The sequence below is a fragment of the Carettochelys insculpta genome, chromosome 13, assembly GCF_033958435.1.
Source record: "Carettochelys insculpta isolate YL-2023 chromosome 13, ASM3395843v1, whole genome shotgun sequence".
In the NCBI taxonomy this organism is placed as follows: domain Eukaryota; kingdom Metazoa; phylum Chordata; order Testudines; family Carettochelyidae; genus Carettochelys; species Carettochelys insculpta.
Window position 1 is genome coordinate 44,008,507 of NC_134149.1, and position 17,252 is coordinate 44,025,758.

The following is a 17,252-nucleotide window of genomic DNA, read 5'->3' on the forward strand; positions in this document are numbered from 1 at the left end:
TTGTTTTGCACATGTGCAAAAGGCACTTTCCCTGGTCAGAACTGACCCCGGAACAACTTGTGAGCAGCAAGGACAAAGGATGGAGAAACGTTCTCCTCAACCTTCTTCCATGAAGACAGACATGGCAGCTAACTGCTGATAAGTTGATTGTAGCCAATGGTGTAGCTAAAATTGCATATCAACACTCTGCTACGTTTAGTGTAGACATAACCATAGTAAACCACCAGATCAGGCCCGGAAGGTGAGTTAGAAGGACTGAGAATCACACTGGGGCTTAGATGGGAGATAGGTAATCTAGTGATTCTGTGGTTTGTGAAATAAATTGGTTAGTCTTTAAGGTGCTAGAGGACTGCTGCTTTTTCGCAAAGCTGCAAACTTCTGAGCCTATTAGGCCTGCGCAGAGGCTGAAACTTGAGCACCTGGGAGCCCAGATCTTCCAAAGCCCATGCCAGTGCCTTAAGCTCTGGGCTGTACTTTTTTCTACCTAATGAGCTGTTATTCCAAAGCTCCCTATTTGTTTCCTAGAAACTGAGTTCACATTGCAGCTGTCTCCAGCACATCTGGGACTTCAGTAGTTGGGATCTATTAGCCTTCTTGGCACACCACTTGAAACACAATTGAGAGACTCACAGGCTCCTCCCAAGCCTGCACAAACAGCAATGCCTTTTGAATGGTTTACTTATTAAACAGATTTAAACAAAAGGATGTCTGTTGGGTAAATAGCTACTGTTTATCCGAGGCAAATGAAGCAAAAAAAGCAAATGATAACCACTGCATTTATGGATGGCAGTTTCCACTACAAACACCCTGTTAAACCAGTCCAAATAAAAAACCAAACCTCAGAAGAAAAGTGTCAGAGGGGCAGCTGAGTTAGTCTGTATCTTCAAAAACAACAAGAAGTCCTGTAGCACCTTACAGAATAACAGATATTTTGGAGCATGAGCTTTTGTAGGTCAAAGGTGCATGGGGGAGGAGGGGTTTCAGAGGAAGACTTAAAGAGGGAGTCTCAATCTTCCTCTGAAACCCCCGACTCCCACGCACCTGAGGAAGTGGGTCTTTGTCCACAAAAGCTTATGTTCCAAAATACTTGTTAGTCTAGAAGGTGCCACAGGACTTCTTCTAGTTCTTGATTTTTTTTTTTTGTAGCAATCAGGTCCTAATTAAAAGGAAAACCCTACAGCTACATCTACACGGGCAGCCTCTGTTGACAGATCATGAACTACAGGTAGACTCAAACCTAGGACCTTGGGAGCTTCATGCAGGCACCTCAAGCTAAAGGCCAGCTGGCACCCAGCTTAGGCTGTGAAGGACACTCATTCCTCCTTTGTGAAGTGGTGTAGGTACCACTCCACGGGACAGTGAACGACACATAGATGTGTGGGTTAAAACCGCCCGCTGGTAGGGACTGAGCCTACATATAAAAGTGGCTCGAAAGAGCCAGCCGCTCTGCCGACAGAGAGCAGCCAGACCGCCTGGCCCTCTCTCGACAGAGCAGCTGACCGGAAGCTCTGCAAACAGGGCCACCCAGGGAACCGGAAGACCACTCTGTTGACAAAACACTGTCAGAGGCATTATACCTGACCAGGGAGAGGTCTAACGATGCCGGCAGAACAGCTGAGTTTTGTCGACAAAATCTCAACAGAGGCGCTTCTGCTGTGTAGAAGCTCTGCAGGTTTTGCTCACAAAAACCTAGCTTTGTTGACAGAGGCCACCCGCGCAGACGTAGCCTCTGGGAACATGGCACCATCGTGAAAGAGAACCTGAAATAAAAAGCGGGCTAGTCCTTCCTGGGCCAGAGGTCAAGAACGTATTTCATTTCTTTTTTAAAAAAGAACTTCTCACACCTCATGGCTTCTTGCAACAAGACACCAACAGAAGCCAGGTGTCTAATTCGTACCATCAAAATAAATGCAGTTGTAACCCACACATCTATGAGTGGTTCACTGTCCCATGGAGTGGTACCTACACCACTTCACAGAGGAAGAAAGAGTGTCCTCTGCAGCCTAAGCTGGGTGCCAGCTGGCCTTTAGCTCGAGGTGCCTGCATGAGGGTCCCAGGTTTCAGTCTACCTGTGGGCAGTTACACAGTGAAATTCTGGTAACCAGTGCTTTTTGTCTAGAAAATAAGGTGGGGGCACTCAAGCCCCAAACCATGCCCCCAGCAAAACCTCACCTGGCAGCTTGCCCGCCCCCAGCAGCTTACCACCCTCTCTTGGGGACTGAGCCTCCTCCTGGTGGCTTAGCCACCCCCCACCCCTGGCAGGGCCCAAGTCACCCTCTGGCAGCTTAAACACCCCCCAGAGGAGCTGGAGCCCCCCTCTGGCAGGGCACAAGCTGCCTCCGTGGCTTGCCCCTCCCCTGTCCCAATCCACCCTCTGGCAGCTTAACCCCTCTGCCTCCACTGTGCAGCCACAATCTGCCACCGGCTTAAACCCCAGACTTCCCCAAGCTGCTCCCAGCCCAGCCACCCACCCTACCTCACCCCCTACCTCCAGTGCCTCACCACTGCCTCCTCTACGTGACCCCCCTTCTGCTGGCATTTCAGCACTGCAGGCACAACCAGGAGGGAACAGATGAGGAGTCAGCCAGAGGCAGCTGCATCCGGACTTGCAAATGGCTCTTAAAGAGCCACATGTGGCTTGGACAGAGCCGCCCAGCTGGCTTTGGAAAAACGATGTCCCTCACTCTTCTCTTCTGCAAATTAAATAAGCCCAAATCCCTCATCATCTCTTTGTAGCTCATGTGCTCCAGCCCCACTCATCATTTTGTTGCCTCGACTGGACCCTCTCCCGTGCATCCCCATCCTTTTTATACTGGGGAATGCAGAACTGGGCACAGTACTCCAGATGTGGCCCCACCAATGCCGAATAAAGGGGAATAAATCACTTCTAATAACTTCTCCCCAGCCCCATGCAGGACTCCACTGTCTTTCTCTTCTTTTCTCTCCCAGTCTGTGCTCTGCCAAATCCCTGAGCCTAAATGTAGCCAATATTTGGGGGAAAAACACTCTTCTAAAATTTCTTCCTAAAAGAAAACAGAGCATGTTTTCCACCTCAGGCCAGATTGTAAATCTTGGACATGCAGAAGGTACCTAATGAAAAGCACTCTATTTGGTAATGAAAAAGGCCAGCCATAGGGTTTTTTTTGTATACCCTGAAGTTTGCCAAGGATTTATTTGCCAAAATACTTTGTACTAAGGGCAAGTCAGCTCCGCTGCTGAATCCAACATGGAATATTATGAAATACATGATGCGGCGCTCCTCTGTTTTACATTTTCTTCGTCGGCATTTCTCAACTGATTTGCTAGGTTGAGTGAGCAGCAGCTCAGGGGGAAAAGAAACCCCAAACCCACCTCGGTGTTTGGAGGTTTTTGCTGAAATCCTTTGCACCATGATCTCAGACAAGCTCTTCCCCACGCCCTACACAGATGCCAAATCCGAGAGAGAACATGGGTGGATCCGGTGATTAGCACATTCACCTCTAGCGGTCAGACACCAGAGGAAAGATTTGCCCCCTCCGTATCCTAGCAGAGTGAAGACTAGCTTGAGAACAAAGGACAACAACCTGACAGCTGGGGACAAGAATGAGCTTCCGGAAGACGCTCTCAGCAGGGAGAGATGAAGGGTCCTCCTCAGGCGGGAGTATAAGAGTTGACTTCACCTAACTACTTCACAGAAAAAAGTGACTGCACCATGTCTGCGCTAGGCCTTTATGATGGGATAGTAAATCCATGTTGAGTATCTCACTGTAAAAAAAACTCACCTTTTTTTGGCCACAGACTTTAATTCAACTGGCAGACTCGTGAGAACTACAGGCAGCCTTCTCTTCACGAGGTCAGCACCTGCATTAGGTCACTTGCATTAAGAACACCCCTGTTTTCCTAGGGTGAACAGCGGCCAAACCACAAGGGGCCTGCAGATGCCTGAGCCCACCAGCAAGGGCCTGCTCCTGAGAGTCATTTCAGGAACAAAGCTGCTGCAGCTCAACTCACTGCGTTTGCAGAGACCTGAGTAAGAACTCTGAAAAGCTGGGAAGCTCGTCTCATCCAGTAGCAGAAGCTGCTCCAATAAAAGCTATTACCTGTCCCACCTTGTTTTACTGCGTCTGTGTAACGCCTAAGTTCCTGCTTACCAGAGCCGTCCTGAAGGCTCTCCGAGGGCTTCTCTGCACAGTGAGGTCACATGCTCTCAGGGATTGTGATTTTGTCAAGGAACTAGCTTGTAAAAAAAGATGGTAAATGGTTCTGTCCCTCTGCTGTCAAGCCACAAGGATGAGGGGATGCCAGGAATGAAAGGCAGAAGATTGCAAATTGATACAAAGAAATATTTTTTCACTCCATGCAGAAAGAGTGTATGGGGGACACTGCCACAAAATACCCCGAAGCCCCAGCTCCTCAGAGGATTCTGAACAGGAGTGGTTATTTAGCAGCCGAGAACAGCTGGATTTGTTTTAGAAAGACCGAAATAAAAAACCAAATGCTTTGGAAGGACTTTAAGCCCTCCCGCTTCAGAGCATAAACTGAACTCAAAAACTGATGAGGTGAAGAAGACACTTTCCCAGTGACCGGACTATCCCACTGCTACCACCGCAGAGTTTGTTGAACCTTGTTCTGCGGCAGTTTTCCTTGGCTGCTGTCCAAGGCAGGAAGCTTGCCTGGCTAGATCCATGATCTGCTCTAATTTAGTCTGTTTATGCCAAGATGTAGCAAAAATGTCTTTGTGGATCTCCTATATTTATCTGTCAATTAATATTAGGGACCTTTCCTCATTGTACATTTCAATGAGTCTAACTGAGCAGCAATCTCCAGAACGAAGACACTGTGCTGAACTGCAGGATTTTCCAAAGCTGAGCAGAGAGCATCTGTCCCATCCAACATGGATTAATTCATTCCCATTTGGAGAATTTGCCTGACATTTTTACATCTGTTTGAGATTAAGGGATTGTGTCACATACGGAGAACAGGCAAGGTCATATTCCCATGCTCTGAGGGAAGTGAAAGTCTTATTAGCAAGGCTGATGCAGGGACGATGGCTTGGACTCAAAACAGTAACAACGGAGTTCAAAACCAAGAAACAACTCTGCAGTCATGTCCAAAAATCCAACCAATACTATTAGTATTAAAAACAGCAGCAGTGACAAATAATGATGATGACTGAGAGCTATGCAGGCCATCACCCTCAGAGAAGGCAGTTCTCCTCCCTTTACCTTTAGGGAGGCTGATACCGCAGATCATATTCTTCTTCTGCAGCTGGTAAAAGGCAATTTCTTGCAAGCAGGCTCTCTCCAGCTCTGAGAGGCTACACAGGGGCACAGGCTGCATTCTGACTCTCTGCCCCAACATCAGCGCTGTGGTAAAATCCCCCTGAAATATAAATATAAAGCCGTGAGAAATTGGGAAATGGAGCGTGTTTTGTTTGGGAGAGGAGCAGTGAACACCTGGCAACTGCTGAGAAGCTTTCGACCCCCAGCTGCACCCAATGACACCCACAAATACATGAAGCATGTGCAGGTGGCAGAAGAAAGCATTCAGCAGAGTGGTTCCTCAGCCAGCAATAACTCTGGCCTCTGGGGCACCCTCCTCCCAACAGTATGAAGCCAGAGCTCTGTGGGCAGCCAAGCTGTGCATTCCTGACCTCTGAGAGCAGCGGAGTGCGCCTGAAGCGCTCCTCTATGGACACGCTCTCCATACCACAGATGGGGCACATTCCAGTAGCACTACAAGCCACATGACTCTCCATCTCTCACATGCTGGCTGTGCGCTGGGCCTCTTCCCGAAGCCACGAGCACGTCCAGCGGAGCGTCTTCCTTTCGGTAGCGTGGCGCTTTAGTGTTAGTCACCGTTATTATTACAGCAAAACAAACGGGTCTGTTGTAGTTAAGGTCAAAGCCACTTTTCTGTTCAAAATACTCCAAGATCCAGCGGGTTAATCAGATTGCCTTGAATGGGGGTGACCAACAAAGGTGCTCAGATGTGACCCAGATGCGGGGCCACTGGACTCAGGGTTTCCCCAAAATACAGCACCTAGGAACTAATTTTTTAAATAGGTGACCGATTCTGGTCACCTTTTGTGCTCTCCAAGGGTGAAGAAACCAAGGCGCAGATCTTCACACCAGGGTCTCCATTGCTACAGAGTAGCCCACCAGAGCACCCAGCACCCACCAACCCTTTTGGGGAAATCAAATCAGAAGACAGGTATCACAGAGGGAGCCGAGTTAGTCTGGATCTCCAGAAAAAACAAGAAGTCCTGTGGCACCTTCTAGACTAACAGATATGTTGGAGCATAAGCTTTCGTGGGCAAAGACCCGCTTCGTCAGATGCAGAGCTGCATCTGACGAAGCGGGTCTTTGCCCACGAAAGCTTATGCTCCAACATATCTGTTAGTCTAGAAGGTGCCACAGGACTTCTTGTCATCTTCAAATCAGAAGAAATTACTTCTCCACTTAGACACATGGGAAGGCTCCTACCTAATGGATTACACCGAGCGTGTGCAAACAGAAGAAGCTGAATTCTGGTCACAGAAGGCGTGTTTAGCTCACTAAATCTGAGCAGCGGCATTGTAAGTTCAAATCCAGCTTTAGGCAGGATTCAGAAGTAAAAGCATATTGGCCCCCTCTGCCTCCACCGAGGTTTGTTGTTGCTATTTTGGGGGAGTGTAAAATCCGAATACAGCAGAAGAATCAGAAAGTGCTACAACTGGTTTGAAAACCCCATACGAGCAAATGCTCCGTGGATGGGAAGATAGTCAGTGATGCAAGAATAGGTGGGCCAAGGAGAAGGAAGGTTGGGGTCTGTCTCTCATTCCAGGGTGCAGTCCAAACTGACGAGGGGTTGTCACCACCTGGGGTGCTTTACAGTTCTTTGCCTCTGTAGCTCCAAATCTGATCCACTCACAAACAGTCTGCAAGCCTTCAGGGCAACCCCTAAGTGTCCGTGTGTAGCCACAGCCCTGGCCCAGCAACGCTGACCCCAGCAGCCTGATAGCAAAACATCAGCCACACTCTGGCATCTGCTAGTCTTGGTTACCACTCATAGGTGACCCCCCCATGTGCTCCTAATCATCAATTTCCCCCAAAATGTATGTCCTGCCCTGCCTAACCCTCTCCGGGAGAGTTCAGCTATTTTACACCCATTGCCCTTGTTGGTGAAAAATAACTGTCTGGTGGTTCTGTTGGGTGGTAAGTTCAGTGTCTGAACACTGGGCAAATGTTGGCAGTGCCTGTGAGCTTCACTGCACAGGTGACCTTCGCTCGTAGCATAGCCACGGACCAGCGATGCCCAGCTGGTGCTCTGCGGCCCAGGGGTTGTCCGCAAGGGTATTGGAGGTGGCCCGGAGAGGGAAAAAGACAATCACATCCCTTTTCCACAGCTAGCAGCAGGTGCCAGGACTTTGCTGAAGTAAGGGGGTGGTCTGGGGAAGGGGTCTTGTTCAGGAGGGCTGAAAGGGCCGGGGGAGAAGAGGAAGGCCAAGGCTGGCTTGGTTATGTGGTGGTCTGCAAAAACTTTCGCTGACCACGTGGTGGTCCTCAAAGGAAAAGTTTGGGAACCGCTGCCATAGAGAGTCCTGCTGTATCATGAACACAATTCATTGCCTGACACAACCTCAGGGTTGTGCTAACTCAGTAGTTCTCACCTAGGGTTATACAGGCTCCTGGGGGTACACAGAGGAGTCTTCCAGGATACATCAACCCAGCTAGACAGTTGCCTAGTTCTAGAGCATGCTACATAAAAAGCACTAGAAAGTCAATACAAAGTAACATTTCGTACAATGACTTGTAGGATGTGAGGAAGTTTCCCACACCTGAGCCATTCTTTTTAGGTGACAAATTTGAGGAGCTGTCCCAGATCAAGGTGTCAGTTAGGAGGTGGTTTTGGAATAAACCGGTAAACTTAACAGTAAAAAGTCACCAGGACCAGATGGCATTCATCCAACAGTTCTGACAAAACTCAAATATGAAATGACAGAACTACTAACTGTGGTTTGTAACTTATCCTTTAAATCAGCTTCTGTACCCAATGACTAGAGAATAGTTAACGTGATGCCAATTTTTAAAAGGGCTCTGGAGGTCATCCTGGCAGTTACAGCCCAGTAAGTTTAATCTGAGTATCAGGCAAATTGGCTGAAACTTTAGTAAAGAACAGAATTGTCAGATGCAGAGATGAATGTTGTACACTGGGGAGGGGGGAAGTGAACGTGATTGCTGTAAAGAGAAATCATGCCTCACAAATCGACTAAAATTTTTGAGGGAGTCAACAAGCCTGTGGACAAGGGGAAAAATGATTTTAAATTTAAATCACAATTTTTCATTTAAGTGGCTATTATTTAAACCCTTGGTTTATTTACAGCTTATTCCTTTGCTTCCTCCCACCACCATCACCAATTTATAGCCTTATATCACTCTAATTTATTCTTTAATCATTAGTAGAATCATCTACGTGTCACAGAGGGTTCTTCTAGGAAAAGATTTCATGCTTAAAGCTTATCGGGGCCGACAAAGACAAGTCTTTGAGGTGTTGCTGGAGCCCCAGACACAATTAACAATGTGACCCCAAGGCTGCTAACCAGCAGGCCTGGCTTTGGTGGAGCTAACCCCCTCCAGAGACTTGGCTAACCAAGTGAGCACATTCCTGACCAGAGACTCAGAGGATGCTACAAAAAACACAGAGATCTCTCAAGTAACAATGCAAACAAATTCCCAGGAAATTACACAGGATCACACTGATCTCTTGTAAGAGGAGGACAGAATGGCAGGAGAAAGGAGGGGAAAGGGAGCTGTGAGCAGGTTCCAGGAAGGTCTTCAAGGTCAGAACAGCATCAGCCTCTCTGGGGCCCAGGGTAGAAAACCAGCAGGGCCCCCCCGGTAATTGCCTGGCTTACCTCACCCCCCACCCCCAAATCCAAACTTTGGCTTGTATCTGCAGAAAACCAGTTACCTGGCCCCGGGGTAAGACTCCTTTACCTGCTGTTTTGCATATCCATTGTTCCCTGATAGCAGACCATGTTCCATCGCCCGTCAGCCCACAGCCGCACACCCAGTGTTTGCAGCGCTGTAAGCTGCAATCAACAGATGCATGGAGCAGGATTGACGTGAATCAGAACATCTTCCCCCAGTGATTAACAGCAGGTATGAACAGCCGTGGGTGCCCACGGCCTCCTGTGTCCCAGCTCCGTTCCCACCCCAGCGCTTGTCTTGCAATGCCCACACCAGGGGGTGACCAGTGTCAGGCTGGACACTTGCCAAAGTTCTGGTGCTTTGGCTGAGGAGCAAGGTGTGGGTGCTCCCCCAACTCCACTTACCTGGCCCTCCTGTCAGACAGCGGGATTGGGGTGAAGGAGCTTCCAAGCCCCTGTGCCCAGCTCGCTGGCAGAACTACCGGGCAGGGGGACACTTTGCTTAAGAATCCTGCCACAGCCTAGGTCTGAGCTGGAGTTCCAAGCAGGTGGTTAGCAAGTCCAGTGCTCAGACGGCTTGGTGCATGGCCTACAGGGAAACCTTAAGCACCTGGCTGAGCAGTGCTACTGGGAATGCCAATGGTGCCTCTCTGGTGGACTTAGACGCAGTTTGTGATCTAGCCCAGGGCACCTTTCACTCATTCGTTAAGCAAAATGAGTAACATCTTCCCGTGTGTGGCGACTTTTCTCTCTCAAGCTCTTCCTCACAGGAGGATGGAGGGTGTGGCCCAGACTACAACAGAGTTCAAAAAAAAAAAATAGCTAGATGACTTCATGGAACACAGGTCCATCAATGGTCATTAGCCAGGATGGGTAGGGTGTGATGGGGTTCTGGGGTCCCCCAAGCTCTGCACCCTGTCCGCAGGCAGGAGAGTCTCTCACTCAGCAGGAAAACAGCAGCTTTATTAGCCGACAGGACACAGCATCATACAGAGGAGTCAGTACAGCAGGCAGAGACAGCCAGTCCAATCCATGTTGGGGAGAGGAGGCCCCGAGGGGCCCCCAGAGCTGGGGCCTGGCCCCCTCCTTTGTCTCTCTCTCTCTCTCAGCCCAGACTAACTACTTCCCAACTCCCAGTTCCAATTCAAACCCCTCAGGCTTCACCTCCTCCTTTGTCTGCAGCCCAGAGGTGTTACCTGGTCATCAAGGTTACCCTCAGCAGGAGCCCCACACCCTCTGTGAGCCACACACACACACAGGTATCCCCCACTCCATCACATAGGGCTATTGTCCCTACTCCATGTTCGTCAGAACCTGGGAGCAGGCGACTGGTGATGGACCACTTGACAATTACCAGTTCTATTAGTTCCCTGGCATTGGCTGCTGCTGGAAGACAGGATCCTGGGCAAGAAGGACCATTGGTCCAACCCAGTGCAGCTGTTCTTAGGTTCTGGTTTGACTGAGTTCTGGTTAGTTGGTTGGACTTAGAAAATAAAACAATATACACTGGAAAAATACTATTGTAAGAACCTGGGCAGGAAATGGGTGTCCGAAAATAACCTCGACTCCCCAGTCTTTCAAAAGCTGTGATGTAGTTATATGATCTGATGGTTGAGATATTTCGAGTACATCAGGAAATCATGGCATTTGCTCACTAAACCTACCAACATAATGTAAGCCAGCAATGGCGTATTCTGTCGTTAAACAGAATCAAGGGAAATCACAACTAAAACTAGAGGCATTCTTCAAATAGTTGGAGTTCATTACAAAAGATCCTCTTTTCCGCTAAGTGAACAGAGACGTAAAATGGGTCACTGGAAACTTTGGGCAAGGTGTTGGTGGTTTCTAGTATCAGAGGGGTGGCCGTGTTAGTCTGTACCTGCAAAAACAGCCAGAAGTCCTGTGGCACCTTATAGACCAACAGATATTTTTGAAGCATCGGCTTTCGTAGGCAAAGACCGGCTTTGTCAGATGCACGTCTGCTAGTCTCTAAGATGCCACAGGGCTTCTGGTTGTTTTTGATGACTTCTAGTGGGCTTTGAAAAAGCACCTGGTCATGTTAGGCTGCTCACTCCTGTGGGAACAGAGGACAGTTCGGCGGCTGATCTGCATACGCGCTTTTCTGAAAGTCCCACTAGGCACCACCTGTGTTTTAAGTGCCTATGTACCATTGCAAATCTAGCTCTTTGCTACTTAACCCCTAGCAACGCACAACTGTTCTATGAGCAAGTCACACAGGAGGGCTCTTGGAAATGCCATTAAAATTCTCACTAGAGGTAAATACCCAAGATTAGATGATTCAGCAGTGACTAACACAACAAGCTTGACTATATCCAGTAAAAGCCATTCTGCGTGTGTTTATAAAATACTTTTGAGAATAACAACCTACTTACCAGCTTCCCTGGGAGAAGCACATACAATGTTAATGGTACAGCCAGGCAACGGCCCTCTGCAATGCATGACCGCCTGTGTCCTTATCCAACAGAGATGCAGAGATTTTCACAAAGATAATGGTGAATCTCCTGGGACAGCTTTTACCAGGGCTGGGGCAGGATTTGTCACCGAGAAAAGCAACCGATGATCTGAGTAAGCTACTTAACTGAACCCCCTACTCAAAACATTACAACAACCTGTCAACTGTGATAATAAGGATACCACCAAGGCCTTTGCATTTGGTGTGATTGCCTTTTATGATAAATCACACTGTAAAAAAACTGGACGTAGGAGGCTAAATCTATGAAACAGAACAACATAATCCTCCCAAGCCTCCAGTCATTAGTGGAAAACATCACGCCTTTTTCAGCTAGATGTAGCTAAAGACAGGGCTGCCTACAACCTCCCCAGATTCAACCCAAGAGGTAGAGAGAGAGAGAGAGAGAGAGAGAGAGAGAGATAGCAGTAACGCTAGGGCATTGGCTGTGAATGACATGGTTGTGTCTAACACAAAGACATCAATTCCAGGGTTGACAGCAATCACCATGGGGCAGTCTCGCAGTATAAAATAAACTAATACAAATGTGAATATTCAGATACCCTTCTTCAGAATTTCCCTTCCAAAAGCAAAGGAGAAAAGCCTCTACTTTGGGATTAAGGGATATATATATAAAGGTAACTTGGCAACGTGGTAGGGAAGATGTTGGCGATGGGAGATCTTCCCTCTGTCACTGATGTGCAGAGGAGCATCATAAGCATGGCCATTCTGTCCAGGCTACGATCCCACCCAGCTGCAACTCTCTAATTTAAATATTCATTGTTGTCTTCACCTAATCAGAATTGTCCTCTCTCTTTTACAGCGGTGGAAGAATCCCAGAAAAGCTGGCCTCGAAGGCCCCTTAACAGGTCACCTAGTCCGGTCCCTTGCCCTCCAGGATAACCCTGACAGGTGCTTGTCTAAAATGTTCTTGGAAATATCCAGTGACAGAAATTCCACAAAATCCCCTGAGGCAATTTATTCCGGTGCATAACTACCCTAATGGTCCAACCTCAACTTTGCTTGCTGCAATTTAAGCTTCTTGTCCCAGCCTCAGACGTTAGGGAGAACAGTTTGCACCTCCTCCTTGTCACAACCTTTTGCATACTTGAATACTGTTATAATCTCCCTGCTCAGTCTTCTCCAGACTAAACAAACCCATTTATTTTCAGTCTTTCCTCTGGGATCACATCCTCTAGACAATTAATCATTGCTGTTGTTCTCCTCTGGTCCACCTACAATTTGTCCACATCTTTCCTGAAATGTGGAGCCTGGAACTGAACATAACATCTAGTTAAGGCCTTAGCAGTGTGGGATATTTTGAAATAATTACTTTTGGCGTCTTGCTTAAAACGCTCCTGCTAATACAACCCAAAATAACCTTCACTTTTTGCACCCCAGCAGTGGGACACTGTTGACTCATATTCTGCTTATGAGCCTCTGACCGCCAGCTCCCTTTCTTCAGCACTCTTTCTTTGGCAGTTGTTTCCCATTTTGGACGTGTGGAATTGATCGTTCCTTCCTGAGTGCAGGGCTTTGCATTTGTCCTTGCTGGATTTCATCCTGTTTCCTTCAGACTATTTCTCCCGTTTGTCCAGATCGCTTTGATTTTTAATCCTATCCCCCAAAGCACTTGTAGCACCTCCCACCTGGGTATTGTCTGCAACCGGTAAATGCATATGCTTTCTGCTGTTACCTAAAACATTGAGAAAGATACTGCACAGAACCAGACCCAAACCTGACCTCTGTGGCGTCACTCTCAACATGCCATTTTGGCTTGACTGTGGACCACTGATCACTACTCCCTGGGAACCTTTTTCCAGCCAGTTATGCACCCTCCTAATAGTAACTCCATCTAGGCTAAAAACAGCAAGAAGTCCTGTGGCACCTTATAGACCAACAGATATTTTGGAGAATAAGCTTTTGTGGGCAGAGACCTGCTTCGTCAGATGCATGAGTGAGGGGGTCCAGAGGAGGATTTAAAGCTTATGCTCCAAAATATCTGTTAGTCTGTAAGGTGCCACAGGCCTTCTTCTTGTTTTTGAAGATACAGACTAACTCAGCTACCCGTCCAGGTTGCGTTTCCCTAGTTTGTTTAGGGGAAGGCCGCATGAGAGTGTGCCAAAAAGCTTATTAAAGCCAAGATATGCCATGTCTTCTGCTTCCCCCATCCCCAAGGCTTGTTGCCCTGTCAAAGAAAGCTATCAGGCTGATCTGATGAGATTTGTTCTTGACAAAACCATACCAACTTCTACACTGCTGGATGTTTACAAATTGATTGCTTACTGGCTCCATTGTTTTCCTAGGTCCTGAGGTTAAGTTGACTGCCCTGTAGCTCACTGGGTTATCCTTATTTCCCTCTTTATAACTTGGCACTTTATTTGCCCTCTTCCAATTCCTCCACCCCCACCCCCACCATCTCTCCAATCTTCCATGAGTTTTCCAAGATAATCACTAATGGCTCAGATATTTTCTTGGTCAATTCCTTGAGAAATCTCACATTACTTTAGAGGAATTTGGCTGCCCAAAAGAGAAGGGAGATACTGAGCTGCTTAGCCAAGGGTATTTCGCACTCTGGACCAGGAAGGGTATTTAGCACTTGGAAGCCAATGCTGTGCACCAGAGAATTTTTGACCAGTGCGACACCAATGGTGGTTGCACTAGTTTAGACCAACCGTTCACCCTGCGGAGGATTGATGAGACAGTTGTACCCGATCACATCCACATCTGCTGCACGTTTCTTCATTGGCCCACCCTCATGCCCTCACGCCACCCCAGATACACTGCCAAATGAACGTCCCATTATCTATAACCTTTAAAGAGAGATACCTTTACCCTATGGAAGCTAAGTTCCTTCTCTGTAAGGACCACAAAGGCCACGGCAGCGGTAAAGCTTGCCTGTGCACGAGGCCAGGTCTACTCTAGGCAAAAAAGTCAATTTAAGATACATAATTCCAGCTGCAACAATGGTGTAGGTAGAATCAATGTATCGTAGATAGATATTTCTGGCCGTTCAAACTTTCCCCATCAACCTCCCTTACTCCTCGCAACAGTGAGGTGTACCAGCATCAACTGTAGAGCATCCCCGCTAGGTGTGCTAAATCAAACCCCGGAAGATCACCCCTGAACAAGTGGCTCTTCTGGTAAGTATACACATACCCTAGGCCAGGGCTTTCTTTGGCGATGGTCTGAAGACTGGGGAAACTGACTCTTCCAGGAGTGAAGGGCCACCATTAGCCTCCCCAGATGAGATGCACTGCTCCAACCTGCCTTTGCTAATGGAAGCACAGAGAGGCACGTGCACATCAGAATAACAAAAGCCCCCCCACCAAAACAAGCCGCTCCTCTGCACATACACACTCCTGCCTGGGAAGAGGCTGAGAGATCGAATGTACCATATGGGACAGAGGTGGGTCACGCTCCTGCTGCATAACCGGAGGGTGGGAAAGACCTAGGATTGATTCGAGGACAGCTCTGCATCCTGTCCCAATTATCTGCATGTGAAAACAGTGGGTTATAATGGAAACTCTTGAGCAATCTGAACGGCACAGGAAGCCGGCAGGCAGTCGTGGCAACAAGAAACGCCGCACTGGAGTTTGAAACCAGCTTTCTGGCCAAGGCCGGTCGCCTTTGCTCATAACCCTGTCTCACCCCGCATGGCTCCCATGAACTCCATCAGCTCGCTAAAGGGAGATCGTGTAGGTCCTGCTCACCTACCCCGGTAAGGATGCACTCGTGATCTAACCCGCCTGACCTCATTAACCTGCACCCTGGAGCACGACACTGCAGTCCTGATACAGCCTGGCCGTGGCACATGCCCCTTTACCCACAGGAGAGGCTGCACATTGAGCAAACCCGTTTCACCCGAGCTACCGGGATACAGGCAGAAATGGCTGGATGAAGTTCCGTGGCTTGTCCTGACCCGGAGCCTCAGACCAGCTGATCTAAGAGCACCTGGTTGTCTTAGTATCTGCACCTCAAGTCACCCCACAATAATCTGCTGTGGTCCCTGGCCCCCATGAGCCCTGCAGCATAGAAAGATGTCAGAAGAATTCCCTTGGGCCCTTCAGCATTCACTGAGACCTGTGACACTCACTTTTCTCCAGCTGAGAAAAAAAGAGGGCGAGAATAGAATTCCAAGCAGCTAATTGGCAGCCCGACTCTCACATCCAAGCCCAGTATGGTGCCTTGCTGTCTGAAAAGCTCTCCTCATACGGCCCCCCTGACTCCAAAGCAGACAGGACACAAAGCACCAAGACATCAGTCGGTCGGTAACAGAAGAGCTGAACTGCCCTGGAACACTTTGGAAGGGGCCGTGCAAAGTATCCACTGACAACGGTTGAGTGGAGGGATGAATCGTTCCCTCCGTTGACAAGCTCTGTCTTTACAGCAAAACCCTCCCCACCTGTTTTTAGGGCTGGATCTTTGTAAGAGTTGTTGCATCCAACAACCAACTCCTAGACATGCCAGGTCTTCTGGTTCCGAAGCTGGCTGTGGCCCCATTTTCCCCACAGTTGGCTTTGGCCCCTACCCTGTGGCAGATAAACGTCTCCCGTACACACCAGAGAAAAGGAGTTCTGATTTACCTTACAGCTTCATCGTCAGCTCACAACTCACACCAGGCTCCCCTCTCCCAGCACAGCTCCGGAGACCAGGAGGAGGCTTGATTTTAAACTGGGCTCTGTGCCTCGTCCTCACAGACACCGTGCACCAGAAGAGCTTACCCCAACTTCAACAGGCTGATTAGCGAGGCAGGGAAGAACAGCATCTGGCAACAGAGAAAGGAGGGGGTGGGAGAGGGAAGAGAAGAAATGAATTTCCTGCCAAGACAAATGAGAGCCAGAAACATCATGTGTAGAAGAGGGGAGGGTTAGCGTAAGGGAGCAATGCAGCTCCCAGTGCTGCTCGTGTTTATTCCTTAGGCAAAGGGATCCTTATTTCTGGGTTCAGTTTTAACCTTTCCATTCTTTCCTGCCCATTAGCCACGAAAGGATTCAGGAACAGGCTGAGATCTCGCTGATACGAGGCACAAGGCACAAGCCGAGCACTGGCACAAGCCTTCTGAAATGGCCGGTACAGGCTGCTTTCCGCCTGGAATCGTCTTTGCGCTACTGGAGAAGGGGTTCATGCCGCACTGAGAGAGACAGACAGATTTGTGGGGAGCCCATTTATCAGGACTGTTCTGGCCCGGCAGCGTTCGGCAGCAAAGGACATGCGAGCAGCACTTCTAAGGCTACGACCACCCTAAAACATTTTGCCAGGAGGCTTTTTGGTACCCTGCATCCACGGCTGTCACAATGGCGACACCACAGCTCAGCCAACACCGCGCAAGGTTGTGTCGTCAGAAGGCACAACACACCCTGGCCAGGCATCTCACTGCTCCCTGGGCTGTTGCCTCGTATGCAGCCTCAGGGAACAGTATGGCAGTGAACGGGACGGGACGGGGGGGGGGCGGTGTCCAGCCCTACATGCAGGGAATTATGGGAGCACGGGGCCAGGTTCCCCTTCCTTCCAGCCTATCACCTTTCTTCCATCACAGGCGTTTCTCGTTGTGGCGCTTTCTCTGCTGGCAGCGAGTGAGCGTACTACACAGGCACAGCTTTGATGGGAACCTCGTAACTGGCAATGCCCTCAGATCTGCAGGCCATGAACTCAGCAGGCTCCCCCTTCGCACGGATGAGAGGACAGGGCCGGCTGTGTGCGAGACAGGGAGCGGATAAAGCCGGGGGTCAGGCTGCGTGTCAGTGTGGAGGGCACAGGGGGTTGCAAAAGGCTTGGAGTGAGGTTAGTAACAGCAACTGGGGGGGATTCGGATTGGCCTGCTTTGAGGACGCAAGTGTGGGTGTCTGTGTCTGGCTGGGGGGGGTTGTGACTAGACTCACCCCCAAAAGT

The 17,252-nt window shown here is 49.0% G+C and overlaps 1 protein-coding gene across 3 annotated transcripts in view; it reads right to left on the reverse strand.

Annotated features, from left to right (window-relative positions):
* ARHGAP36 (Rho GTPase activating protein 36) overlaps positions 1–16,080 on the reverse strand; it is a 34,759-nt gene extending 18,679 nt beyond the window's left edge. For all 3 annotated transcript variants that reach the window (XR_012647331.1, XM_075007947.1, XM_075007946.1), the window contains exons 1-2: positions 15,947–16,080; positions 5,205–5,361 (exon numbers count right to left, since the gene is read on the reverse strand). Coding sequence is in view for 2 of the 3 variants with exons in the window: in XM_075007947.1 (XP_074864048.1) it covers positions 5,205–5,340 (136 nt within the window). In the remaining variant the exon portion in view is untranslated. The remainder of the gene's footprint in view (positions 1–5,204; positions 5,362–15,946) is intronic.
* Positions 16,081–17,252: the final 1,172 nt, after the last annotated feature.